General features: G+C 45.7%; 1 protein-coding gene across 3 annotated transcripts in view; it reads left to right on the top strand.

Moving 5' to 3' along the window:
- Positions 1-14,413, top strand: part of LOC135902762 (neprilysin-3-like) — a 186,143-nt gene that overhangs the window by 78,811 nt on the left and 92,919 nt on the right. For all 3 annotated transcript variants that reach the window (XM_065432995.1, XM_065432998.1, XM_065432999.1), the window contains one exon: positions 7,510-7,689. In XM_065432995.1, the coding sequence (XP_065289067.1) occupies positions 7,510-7,689 (180 nt within the window). The remainder of the gene's footprint in view (positions 1-7,509; positions 7,690-14,413) is intronic.

Raw genomic sequence — 14,413 nt, forward strand, 5'->3', positions numbered from 1 at the left:
ACGCTAACTTGAATGCGCTGTTTGTAAAAGCCATTACAGGGCCCTTGAAACGTTTCAGACGCATTATTGCCAGCGTCGATTAGTAATACAGGGTACTTGTAGCATATCTTCCAGCGTACCACCAAATGTGATGCCCGCACGTATGTTAGTGCTAATTTTCTGTTCTGGTGATAGGTCAAAGCAATCAGTACAGCATTGAGGTACTCATATGCGTGGCTGCCCAGGCATACCGCCGGCGAAATACTGGGTGGGCTCTGATAATTTGGCACCTATAATAAGTAAATGAGAAACTTTGATGGGTTTATAGTGCAGGATATCAGTCAACAAAAAACCGCCCTATGTTAGTGACGCAGCCGAGGTATGAAGAAAATGTGAAAAGTATCCGAGAATCGGACGACACACAACGCGAACACCACATGCGCGACATCGGTTCATCGCACATTCACAAAGTCCGCGTTGTCAGCTACAAACATTACGAGTGTCCTTGCTGTTAGCTCGATGCCTGTTTGGAATCCACTTGTAGCTGAAGCTGGCGTTCATAACAACTATTATAACAATTGGATCGGCGTTTTGCTTTCTTTATTCTACTGCCGCAAAAGTGATGCGACAACTGTGAAGACTGTCTTGGGATTGCCGAGACCGACTGCGTAGATCATATCATGTGGTCAACAAATGCGGAGGTATACACTATGTGTATACTAATGTCTACAAATAGGCTCTACAGCAATCTCAGCAGTATACAACTTCAGTGGCTTATATCAAACGCAGCTACGTATTATCCACCGGTACCTGCGCTTGGTTACAGCGTACACGGGTTGGGCCCAGATTAACGATGTTTGTCTATTGTTAATCTATAGACATGCAATAACACGACAACTCAGAGGCAGACCAGGTGGTGAATTCACCACCTGGTCTGCCGGCTTTCGCGACTTATTCACCACCTTTGCCACATCATCACCATCTGACCTTCACCAGCTGGTCTCGCGAAGTGTACGTCCGGGAAGCAGCCAGGATTAGGGCCTTCGGGTGCCTGGAAGACCTTTGTGACTCGGACGTTGCCTGTTCCGCCGCGATCCTCGTTCGGTGCAGCTGCACCGAATGACGACTAGCAGTCTGCACGGTTTGCCCGCCGCGCCGGGGTTGCACGCGGTGCCGGTCGCACATGAACCAGTGCCATATCATCGCCGTCGCAGAGGGCGGGGAGTATGGGAACTCGGCATTACATATTATCGACTTTCTTATATAGACATTCAATACACCAGGACAGAAAAAGAAATAGAAACCTTAGCCGACTATTATTATTAACTGTCTAATATAGAGAGTCTATATAGATAGAGTATGGACAAAAATAAATAGAGACTGTATCGGCTTACGTCTATAGGTAGTCCATATAGAGGGGAAGCAGACAAAAAAGAAACAAACACCTTATCGACTTTTTTCTATAGACCGTCCATAATCTACGAGTAGACGAAAACAAATAGAAACCTTATCGACTTTCGTCTTTAGAAAGTCTGTAGACAAAGTATGGGCAAAAATAGATAGAGACCGTATCCACTTTCGTCTATAGGTAGGCCATAGAGGGGAAGGATTAAAAAAAACACCTTATCGACTTTTTTCTATAGACTGTCTATAGACTGCGAGTAGACAAAAAGAAATAGAAACCTTATCGACTTTCGTCTATCGAAAGTCTATAGACAAAGTATAGCCGCCGTGGTTGCTCAGTGGCTATGGTGTTAGGCTGCTGAGCACGAGGTCGCGGGATCGAATCCCGGCCACGGCGGCCGCATTTCGAAGGGGGCGAAATGCGAAAACACCAGTGTACTTAGATTTAGGTGCACGTTAAAGAACCCCAGGTGGTCGAAATTTCCGCAATCCTCCACTACGGCGTGCCTCATAATCAGAAAGTGGTTTTGGCACGTAAAACCCCATAGTTGAATTTAATTTTATAGACAAAGTATGGAAAAAAATAGATAGAGACCGTAATCCACTTTTGTCTATAGGTAGTCCATAGAGGGGAAGGATACAATAAAGAAACATACTCCTTATCGGCTTTTTTCTATAAACTGTCTATAGACTGCGAGTAGACAAAAGAAATAGAAACCTTATCGACTTTCGTCTATAGAAAGTCTATAGACAAAGTATGGACAAAAATAGATAGAAGCTGTATCGACTTTCGTCTATAGGTAGTCCATAGAGGGGAAGTAGGCAAAAAAGAGCAAACACCTTATCGACTTTTTTCTATAGACCGTCTATAGACTGAGTATGGACAAAAAGAAATAGAAACTTCATCGACTTTCGTCTATAGACAGTCTACAGACTTTGTATCTACAAAAGGCCAAATCTATAGAAAGGAAAGGTCGTCTATAAGAAGTCTATAGACTTTCTATAGACAGTCTAAAGTCATTTTTGTAAGGGAGGTGCGGGCGCAGAATGGGACCCTGGCGGCGTGTCACTGCGGCGTGCGTAATCACTTCCGTCTGGAACTGCGGTGAATATAGTTGCAGCTGAGGAACTGCGAGTGATCGCTGAACCTCTGCCTTGAATGTCGGCAGTAGAATCCACTTCAGGCTGCGATCTTGGAAACAGCTTCTGCAGTTCCTCGCTAGCGACCGCTCCGACTGCCGAGTGCTTGAAGATCGATATAGTTTGGGGACAACATTGGGCGGTTACATTACCTGGTGCACATATCGAGTGTGCTCTCGATGGTTGTGACCTCGGAAGTAAATTCGCCAACGGTCTTGGGTGGGTTGCGTTTCAATCCGCCTAGGAGCGACTGCTTGACGCCCCTCATCAAGAAGCGAAATTTTTTCTGCATGTGGGGGTCGGCAAGTCTCAACAGGGGCGTTATCTGCTCCATGGCAATCGCGGTGTTCTCTTTGGGTAATTGCAGTCGGGCCAGAAGCATAGCTTCAACCCATTCCTTGCGCGCGACGCTCGTAAACGTCCCAAGTAAGCCGTTAAGGAACAGGTCACATGTTGTCAGGGTCTGCTCTCGGTTCTCAAACCACGTTACGGTGGTGTCTTCTTGGGCGCCGTATTCGTGCCGCAGCTTTTCCTCGGGGTTTCAATCGTTAAAATTGGCGATTCGTACGTAGATCTCCAGCCAGGCAATTGCGTCTGCAGCCGGTGATGCACGGGAGGTCCATGGCTACCTCGGTTTTTGCAGCACGACGTGGGATGCTTGACTGCCATTGCGGCTGTAGACTGACGGGTTCCGGACCTATGGACAAAATTCGGTGGCTCTCGACATCGGATTCAGACTTACCTTTCGCTGGATACTTGTCATCGTGGCCGCGCGCCAGCCCATCATCGGAGCGCAGTTTCTTTGGCTCTACAAACTCGTCAAGTCAACGTGCAGCACAGCCGAATCTTGGACTCGGAGACAAGCTTGACTGTCCAAGGAATTTCCTGTCGCACTCCACCGCTTCGGCTTCTCTAGGCGCACATGACCGTCCCTGACCTTGGTGAGTCGTCCTTGCCGGGTTTTCGGACGTCTTCCGACCGTTCTCCTTTCAGTCCTCGGTCGTCACAGCTGCCGCCAAAGAGTTGTTTGAACACATGCTTGACCTTGGCTTCATTCGTCCTTTCTTTAGACCTTGGGCCTCGATCCTCCAGAGGTTGCCAATGAAAACGAGTGACTGGCGTCCCTGCGACGATTACCGGGCTTTGAACAAGGCCAATGTCCCGTACCGGTGCCCAATACTTCACAATCGGGACTTTAAGCCGGCGCTGCACGGCCGCACCATTTCAGCTGGGTTGGTCTGGTGAAAGCATACCACCAGATTTCTGTAGAACCCTCAGATATCTTCAAGACTGCCATTATAAGACCCTAAGGCCTCTTCAAATATATGTGCATGCCTTTCGGTCTTGGTAATGCGACCCAGACCTTTCAGCATCTTGGAGAACAGGTGTTACGTGGCTTGACACGCTACTTTCGGTACCTTGACGACATCCTGGCCTACAGCACCATCGCCAAAGCTCACAAGCTCTACCTACATCAAGTGCTCGCAAGACTCAGCAAGTTTTGTCTTGTCGTTAACGGTCCGAAGAGCGCGTTAGAACTTAGGGAGTAGAATATTCTCGGCCATAGCGTCAATATACCCGGCATTCGTCAAATCCCGACACGCGTCACAGCCATCTGTGTGTTTTCTCTGTCAACCACCGCCAGGCAACTGCGCGAATTTCTTGGCCTCGCCAAATATTACCGCCTGTTCATCCTCGCTGCGCCAATATACTGCCGCCTCTACACGACACCAAACGAGCCCGTGGCTTGTAACGACACCGCTGACCACGCATTTCGAGGCATCAAAGATGCCATTGCCCGCGCGATGCTCCTCGCCCACCCCAAATGCTACACCCCAGTATCTGTCATGGTTGAGTTCATTTTTGGTGCTTGGTAGCCCATCGCCTTCTTTTCCAAGAAGCTTGCACCCCCTGAGCTCCGCTACAGCACGTTCGCCCGAGAGGTGCTGGCCATCTACTTGACTATGCAGCACTTTCGAGATTTTCTCGAGTGTTAGTTTCTTCGTTGTCTTTACCGACCAAAACCACTGATTTGCGCCCTAGCTTCAAACGGCACCTCCTACGCTTCGCGCGAAATCAGACAGCTCGCCTCCATTTCTGAATTCACTAGCGACATTCGTCAAGTCAACCTAAAATCCAACGCCGTTGCCGACGTGCTTTCTCGCGCCGCTATCCATGTAACGGGCCATGGCTGACCGGTCATTGACTTCACGGCCATGGCTACCACCCAGAATGCTGATGCGGAGCTCCAGCTGCTTCGCACAAGTGATACACCTCCCTGGCGTTTCAAGATATATTGCTTAGGAGAGCGGACAGTTAGTCTAGTTGGTTGAAATGCATACTGAAAAAAGTTGCGCGGAGACACGTACTGCGCACGTACTGCCCTACAACCCTGTAGCGCCGTACGTGCCACAATGGTCCGGTCACAATATACGACGACGACAAGATCAGCACGTTGACGGTGTGTGAGCAGTGCAATTGGCATAATGAGGCTTCCCCGGATCGAGCGCGCTCGGCTGAAAATATAATTTGTGGACACCAGCCGCCAGCATCTGTCTGGTTTACCAGCACCCACGCACTGCAGGGAAAAGAAGCTATAAATTTACGAGTCTTGAGACATTTGTCAAAAATTTTGACACATCCGAGCGATTTTTCACGAAGATGGAATGTTTGTTCTTCTTCTTTGATGCCAGAAGGACCATTAATCTAAGCTAATGGCACGTTCTGTATCTGTAATGAAACCGTGTAGGCCCAACGAAATGAGACTCCGTCTAATGCTTAAATCCAGAGCGTTTCCTACGCTCTACCACATAAGCACCATCCTCCAGCGGAGTTAGTTGCGGCCTGAATGCTCACCGCACTCGAATATCCAAAGACATTGAATGTCTAACAGTATGCGTTCAAAACCGATGGACACTCAGGCTCCTTTTACGTTCAAACTTGGTTGCAACATTTCATCTTTTTCGACGTTGTCGCGACGGGCAGAACCCTCGCCACATGCACATGTGTGATCACTTTCGGCCCAATAATTCAGGCGGTTGTAGGCTGTTCTCTGCACCGTCATGCTGAGAGAAATCAACGAACTCTTTTCGGAGTGTTGCACAGTGCTGAACCGGTCATTCTAGATTGCAATAAAGATATGAACCAATATCTGGCTTATCGCGATCGCACACGACTGCAATGGTATTGAAAAACGACCGAAAGCCAAAACGATTCAACCTGATGCCCGCTGCCTCTCGAAATAGAACATGCCGAGTTAAAATTTCACACAATACAATCGACTTCATATTCAAAATTGAGTTCCCTAGTCGTGCACCTCTGCCAAAGCGCTCAACTGCTTGCAACTAACTACTAGAGAGTTTTTTGTTGATCAAAACTCTTGTGTAAACAACCCGCGCAATGTGGCAGTAAAACACGGGCAAGCACAATATACGTTGCATCAGCAAATCAGCCGACGCTCAATAAGTCCCTCAGGGCACGCGAAAGCAGAGCTGCAACAGTGTTATCGTCGTCATGAGCAACAAGCTTTCGTGGCAAAGCTACAAGTTAAGCAACAATGCTACTGCGAAAAATGAATATAAAGCAGTCAGAAAAACGGCAATGTATGACATTCGCATTTGCTTGATAATGCGGAGAGCTGTTATCTATTCATGTAGGCGCTTTTTTTCATACCCTTTACGCGAGAATACATAAAGCATCACAGATGGCTGCATGCTCTGGCTGTTGTTATGACTGATGTGGCACTTCGCCGCGCAACCGTACCGGCCTGTTTGACTACCAGGTACTCAGGTAGCCAAGGAGATCGACTGTGATGCGACAGAAAGCTGAGAAGAATGTCCACAACAATTTTACCACAAGCGTCTGATGGCGCTGGCTCCGTGACCGATAGTGATGGGGCTCTCAGATAGGGCAAGGCTAGGCCCTGGTCTTGCGGCAAGCCTGATGTTGAGAGCCCTGTAATTGGCGTTCGCCCACTAGCGCACCCTATAACTAGCTTTAACAAGATCACGAGCCCTAATCGGAGAAAATACGTGTACTAAAACGGGCAAACGAGCAGACGATATCTATCGACATTAAAATGGAAATAGTCACCAACAAATCGACTTGCTTTATTTTTAAAAAAATATGCGCTTGTAGGCGGCTATTTGTTCCAGGAATGGTATTTTGGTAGTGTGATCCGTTTCACCATAGAGTAGCGTATTGAACAGAAAGCAGAAGAGACGCAGCGACAGATGCAGATGCGCAAAAGATGCAGCACTCGTACAGATTGCTAATAAGCCGACGCAGTATGTGTATGAAGGGCTTGGGTCTCACGTGCACTGTGTGCATGCGTCCTCTATCGAACCTTGTCGGGCGATGACGTTGTTTCAGTAAAATAGAAGTAGGAGGAAGATCATAAAAATCGCTTCTGCTTTTACAAAAAGGCAGACGTGAAGAAGTGATGCACCGCTTGTTTTATTCGGGGTTCTTGGCTGTAACCAAGAAACTAAACATTTTTTCAAATATTTTTTTCTCATTTCTTTTTTTCCCACATAGAATCGGAGACCAAGCAACACTCGACATTGTTGAAGCATTTGGCATGAAGTGTAAAGATGATGCACGCGTGAGGGCTTCTTCGGTCGCTCTTACTTACAGCGAGCGTATGTATCTCTGCCACTAATGTGATAGTGCAATTTTGTTTCGTATCTACGAGTTAACTGCCTAATCATTTGATGCACATGCAGTTGGAATTGCATGATAATTCTGCTTTCCAACTTACCCCTTTGCATAGGCATAGTAGAGCAAACGCAAGTATTGGGAGTCAGCTCTAATGGTGCGTTGCTGCCTTGTCCGTGTGTATCTCACGTGATGCCCCCCCCCCCCAAGGGTTTTTTTGAATTCGTCTGAACTTCCTGCTGGCCCTTTGGAAAGCGCTGGTAACATTCAGCAAATTATAATGCTACAAGGTGCTTTATTTGATGACATTTGCACTTATTTAAAACGCAGACTACATGTCTGGTGACATGGATGCTATCCCTGAACCTGGACCTGCTGAACGAGACAAGATTGGCTGCAGTCAACCCAGTTAAAATGATGGTGCGCGGTTCTCTTGACCTAGGTGTTACGGCCGTACTCGCCGTTGTTCTTCTCGAGCGGACCTTCGACTCCGGCAAGAGACGAATAAAGGTGTGGTAATCAATTATTGCTTAATATGTAGTTTGCATAACGATGTGAGATGTGCGTGCCGGTGCTGTAACAGTAATGGTGACGAATGCGGAATGAAATTTGTAAAACATGCGTTTTCAATGATGTAATAATAATAATAATAATAATAATATTTTTTATTCCCTTCAATTCGTACAACGTGCTCCAGCCTGCATAAGCGTTGCCGCTTGTGTGCTGAGCTGGGCAGCCAGGTTAAGCACATGAAACAACAGCGAGTAAATCATAGTTGAAAAGTAGGGAAAATAAAATCAACCAAATACTCAGCAACTGCTTGTGCGACATAAGAACAAACAAGCAAACTAACAAGAACCAGCAGAACATATGATAGCAAATCCACCGTGCACACTTTCGTACACGAAATGAAAACATTAAGAACATGACCAACAGCAAATTACCTTATTCTATATTATCGTTCAGCCAAGGTCGAAGAAAATTCTTAAGGTCTTTTAAACCGGTAATATTCGGGAGGGTTCCTAATTTATTGAAGTAGTAAGGAACATAGTAGGTGCGGGTTCTTTTGCCATAAGTGGTGAAGATGCGGGGTATTACATACTTTTCTTATTGACGGAGAGGCCGTACTTTAATGTTGCAGGATTTAAAGGAGCTGTGAAAGAAATGCTTGTATAACATGTCAAAGATAAATTGCTTGTGTACAGGAAGCATGTCAAAATATTCCATACTGTCTCTGGCTGACTTATCATGATAGTTGGTTCCATAGGAGAGATTGGTTGCAATCCTGTGCACAATGCGGCCTAATGTGTTTAATTTATATAAAGAAGCGGTTCCGTAAATTGTTATCCCGTATCGTAATATTGACTCTCCCAATCCCTTATATTCCATTTTTCTAACCGATCCATCACATATAGATCGTAGAGCATATATATAAACACACACTAGGCGTAGGCGTTTGGCTAACTCTGAAATATGTATATTCCACGACAGTGTTTCGTCAAATGTGATACCGAGGTATTTAAAATTGGATTTAAGTTCCAAAGGTGGGCATGAAGAACACGTACAGTTTCTCTCATGAAGGTATATATTTGATAGTACTCTAACCACTTTATATGGGCTATGAAAACAAAGTAGGCAGGTTTTTGTATTATTAGTAAAAATCAGATTAGTGTTGAACCATTCTATCAAAAGATGCACATCCTGTTGCATCCTGTCGCAGGCCTCTTCATACGTTTCACTTGGTATCGCCAGGGCAGTATCATCCGCGTATAAAAAGAGTTGCGAGTTCAGTGGAAGACAGGTCATATCATTGACGTAGATATTAAATAACAAGGGTCCTAAAATTGATCCCTGAGGAACACCTGTCGAAACGTTCAAAATTGGGCTGTGTAATCCGCCTAGTTGGACGCATTGGGCTCGATCAGCAAAATAGCTTTTAAAGAACGACTTGTATGGACCTCTAAAACCAATACTGTCAAGTTTATCTATTAATAAATTGTGATTGATAGTATCAAAGGCTTTTTGCAAATCAATAAAAAGTGTAAGGACAATGTTATTGTTATCTATTTCTTTGCAGACTAGGTCATGAAAATCCTCTAGTAGGTTTACCGTACTTTTACCTTTGCGGAAGCCATACTGGGCTGCATTTAATAGATGGTACTTATCAAGAAATGATGTAATGCTAATATGTATAATTTTCTCTATGATACCAGCGAGGGATGACAAAATTGCGATTGGCCTATAATTATTATAATCCTTTTTGGAGCCTTTTTTATGCAATGGTCTTATTACGCTTACTTTCATGAACGTGTGAATTTGCCCAGTTACTAACGTTTCGTTGATAATGAAAAGTAAAACAGTTTTAAGTATGTCAAAATGCACTATGAGATCTCTTATCCTAACACTATCATAGCCTGGGGATTTCGTTATTGGCATTGTTTTCAATACATTCCATAATTCCGGCTCAATGACAGTAGGCATGTAAGCTGAATGAATGCTCGAAGCAACTGCAGTAACGTTCGCCATTTTGTTTCCCTGTCTACACAAGAAAGTAACAGATTCTACAAAGTGTTTATTGAACTCAGTGGCCAATTCTACTTTGGTTTTATCTGGAAAGGCCTGTTCTAAAGTATCATCAATGCTTTTCTTGGATGGTTTTCCTATGGTGGTTTGAACTAATTGCCAAGTTTTTTTTACGTCACTACTGCATGCCGAGAATTGATTAAGCTGGTACTGTTTTTTTGCCAGTCGTATTTTTGCTGTAATCTTATTTCGCAGTTGCCTGAATTCTTCTCTTAGTGCAAAGTCATAAGGGTTCTCATTGCGCCTTCTTAAAAGCTTACTTTTGATGTAAGATAGCTCAATAATTTCCTTGTCTATCCAAGGACTTGCCTGATTTCGCCGTTTCATCTTCACCTTAGTTTTCGATTTATTGTAAATTGATTTTAGTTGCTCTACGAGCAGTTCGTAAGCATATAGGTGATTGTACTGCAACAGGGAAGTCCAGTCATACAACTTAATTAGTTTATCTACTTTTGCATTGTTAATTACGAGCCTTTCTGTAGATCTCTCCTGTGCCACCATTATACTATTTTTTAACAACGTAAGCGCAACAAAATAATGATCAGCAACTTTTTCTTTGATAATACAGCCGAATGTTTCCTGTTGCGCTACGGTTGTACTGATATGGTCAATACATGTCTGTGTGAATTTACTTCCTAGGACCCCCGCAGGGGCGTCTGCGCAAGCAGGCGTTTGGTGTGTTGCGACACCACGGACCCGAGCACACGAGGGTTGGACCCTCCCGCGTGTAGCCGTGCGCGGATTAGCCGTGTCAGGGGAAAGGGGGATCCTGGGGGTTGAGCCGATGCCAGGTGCTCGGACCTTTAAGGCCCCCCGGCGGAGGCAACACGCGTCTTTGGCCTCTGCTTCACGTAGACGGCACCCCCGGACTGACCCACCCGGGGGAAATCGGTAGTCGCCTTTTCCTGTCTCTCTCTTCTCAAACCTTCGTCTTTATCTCTCACTTTACATCTTTCCTGTCTTCTTCTCTCTTCTATTTACTTCCTTTCTCCACGGCGGCAAGGGTTAACCTTGTGTGGATATCCTACCTTGGGTACACCATATTGGGTTATAGTGATGGCGTACGGCTGGCGTCGTGCAGGCTTGTACACAAGCTCTGCCGCGTCCCCTCGTTGGGCTCCGTGGTGGGCGGTCGGCGCTGTTGCCGAATCTTATATATTCTCATGGAAACTTCTTTCCCCAAACTTCCTGATCGCCCTCCGAAACGAGGGCGCACCGAAGATATATTTCAGTTTTTCGGGCACCAAATCCAGAATTTTCCCCGGTTCCACGTCATTCACTCTGAAAGGCCAAACAAAGCAGTGCGAAACATCTCACCGTTCCTTGTCTCAAAGTCCTTGACTGATGTTTTTGGACCAGGTTACAAGGTGTCGAGGATGGCAAGCGGCGACCTCCTCTTGGAGCTCCGCGACGTAAAACAATATCAGAAACTACCGCAACTTGTGTCATTCGGGGAGACCCCTATAACAGTAACGCCACACCGTACAATGAACACCACCCGCGGTGTTGTTTCCGATGATGATCTGCTTGAGCTGACGGAAGCGGAACTCCTGGAGGGCTTCAGTGAGCAAAATGTTATTAATGTTAAAAGAATAAAGATCAGGCGAGATGGTAAAGAAATTCAGACGAAGCACTTAATAATCACCTTTGGTTCAAGTATCCTGCCCGAGTCAATCGAGGCCGGGTACATCAAGCTCCGTGTTAGGCCGTACGTGCCCAACCCACTCCGTTGTTTCAAATGCCAGCGCTTCGGCCACAGCTCGCAGAGCTGCCGAGGCCGCCAAACTTGTGCTAAATGTAGTGCCCACGAACACACATCTGAATCTTGTGAGAATGCTCTCCACTGTGTGAACTGTGACGGGGAGCACGCCGCATACTCGCGGTCGTGCCCCTCCTGGAAGAAGGAAAAAGAAATCGTAACGATCAAAGTCAAAGAGAATATTTTATTCAAAGAGGCACGTAGGCGGGTATCGTACCTGCCCAAGAAAGCCTTTGCCGATGTGACGCGTCAGGGGGCAGCGACACAACGGCTTCCGGCGGCTGTCCGACCCGCAAGCAGTGAGTCGGCAGTTACGCCACTTGCCCCCGCGGCGGTTGCAGCTAGCGCTGCTCCGTCACCCCAGCAGATGGGGCCATCTACCTCCGGGCAGGTGACCTCGAAGGTCTCGTCGTCCAACGTGCCGAGGCCTTCACATCAAGCAAAGCGCTCGGAAGAGCGCGTGTCCAGCGCCTCGCTAGAGGCCATGGAAACTACCACCAGCAAGACGGCGCCACCAGCGCCTAAGGAGCGGCGAGAATCTCTCGATCGCTCCAAAAGAGATAAAACTCCTGTCACGGCGCCTGCAAAGTGCTGGTGAAATAACTTTCCTTTCCAGAACACACAGTATCCAACTCCATCAAAATGGATACACAAATTATGCAATAGAATGTGAGAGGTCTTATCCATAATCTTGACGACGTAACAGAACTCCTTCACAAACTTAGTCCAAAGGTACTGTGTGTTCAGGAAACGCACTTAAAAGCTACACAGACAAATTTTCCCCGGTCACACATTATTTTTCGTAAAGATCGTGACGAGGTCAACACCTCATCCGGTGGTGTAGCGATAATTGTCCATAAAACTGTTGCTTGCCAACAGTTGCCGCTTCGGACATCTCTCGAGGCAGTTGCGGTTCGCGCAATTCTTTTTAAGAAGTTAGTAGCCGTCTGCTCTATCTATATACCTCCAAACTATCACTTGAGTAAAATTGAATTCCACGAACTCATTGATCAACTTCCAGAGCCATTTCTTATTGTCGGGGACTTTAATGCGCACAACAGTCTCTGGGGAGATTCCAGGACTGATTCGAGGGGTCGACTAATCGAATCCTTTCTTGTTACTTCCGGTGTGTGCCTCTTTAATAGAAAAAAACCCACCTACTACAATGCTGCGCACAATTCATACTCCTCCATAGATTTAGCTCTTGGATCTTCTATACTTTTATCTTACTTACAATGGAATGTTATAGAAAATCCATTTGGGAGTGACCACTTTCCGATAACTTTAAATTTACTAACACGACACGACACTTGCCCACAGGTACGTTGCTGGAAACTTGACTGCGCTGATTGGAAGGGTTTTAAGGAATCTACTTACTTATCACAAGATTTTATACGCAATTTTAGCATGGATGACGCTGTAGCATATTTTACCGATTTTATTATTGATGCAGCTGAAACGTTCATTCCACAAACAAATAGTCACTCATCTAAGAAACGAGTTCCTTGGTGGAATGAAGAGTGCAGAGATGCACGAAAAAGACAAAATAAGGCATGGGGCAAATTGCGCCAATGCTCTACGGCGGAAAATTACATTGCATTTAAACATATCAAGTCGCAAGGACGGCGCACGAGACGGCAGGCTAGAAGAGCAAGCTGGGAGAGGTTTCTCTCAGGCATCAACTCCTATAACCAAGAGGCTAAGGTGTGGGACGGTCTGAGAAGGCTAAAGGGGCAGCAGATCAATCCATTACCTTTGATTGATGAGCGTGGAAATACTTTGGAAAACCAGGCCGATGCACTTGGATTACATTTTGCTCGTATATCTAGTTCCATAAACTATTCACAAACATTCCTTAAATATAAGCAAATAGCAGAACTTAGGTCAATAAACCGCAAATGCAGACCTAATCTACCGTACAACTGCCCTTTCAATATTGCCGAGCTTAGAGCTGCGTTGCGCTCGTGTATGAACTCTGCACCTGGAGCTGACAGAATCATGTATGACATGATTAAAAACCTACACACTGATACACAGATTACACTTCTGACGCTCTTCAACTCTGTCTGGGCTGCTGGATACCTCCCATCCTCCTGGAAAGAAGCTATCGTAGTACCGGTCTTGAAACAAGGCAAGGACCCATCCGATGTTTCAAGTTACCGTCCCATAGCACTCACAAGTTGCTTATGCAAACTATTCGAGAAAATGATAAATCGTCGTCTTTTACATTTCCTTGAATCGAATAAATTGCTCGACCCTTATCAATGCGGCTTCAGAGAGGGTAGGTCGACTACTGACCAGCTCGTGCGCATTGAGGCAGCCATTCGCGACGCTTTTATCCATAAGCAGTTCTTTCTTTCTGTTTTCTTAGACATGGAAAAGGCATATGACACGACTTGGAGGTATGGGATTTTGAAAGACCTCTCAGAAATGGGTATTCGAGGGAATATGCTTAATGTAATTGAAAGTTACCTATCAAACCGTACATTTCGCGTTAGGGTGGGCAACGCTCTATCCAGGCCATATACACAAGAAACTGGCGTGCCGCAAGGAGGGGTATTAAGCTGCACCCTTTTTATAATCAAAATGAATTCGTTGCGCTCATCTATACCGCAGAGCATGTTTTATTAGGTATACGTCGATGACGTTCAATTAGGCTTCAAGTCATGTAATCTTTCTATTTGTGAGCGACATGTACAGCTTGGCTTGAACAAAGTTTGTAAATGGGCTGAAGAAAACGGCTTTAAACTGAATCCTGTTAAAAGCTCATGTGTCCTTTTCACACAAAAAAGAGGATTATTTGCAGAGCCCAGTGTAGAACTACATGGACAGCACATACCAGTTGTCAAACAACACAAATTTTTAGGAATCATATTGGATTCAAAACTGACC

This window comes from Dermacentor albipictus, chromosome 2 (assembly GCF_038994185.2).
Source record: "Dermacentor albipictus isolate Rhodes 1998 colony chromosome 2, USDA_Dalb.pri_finalv2, whole genome shotgun sequence".
Taxonomy (NCBI): domain Eukaryota; kingdom Metazoa; phylum Arthropoda; class Arachnida; order Ixodida; family Ixodidae; genus Dermacentor; species Dermacentor albipictus.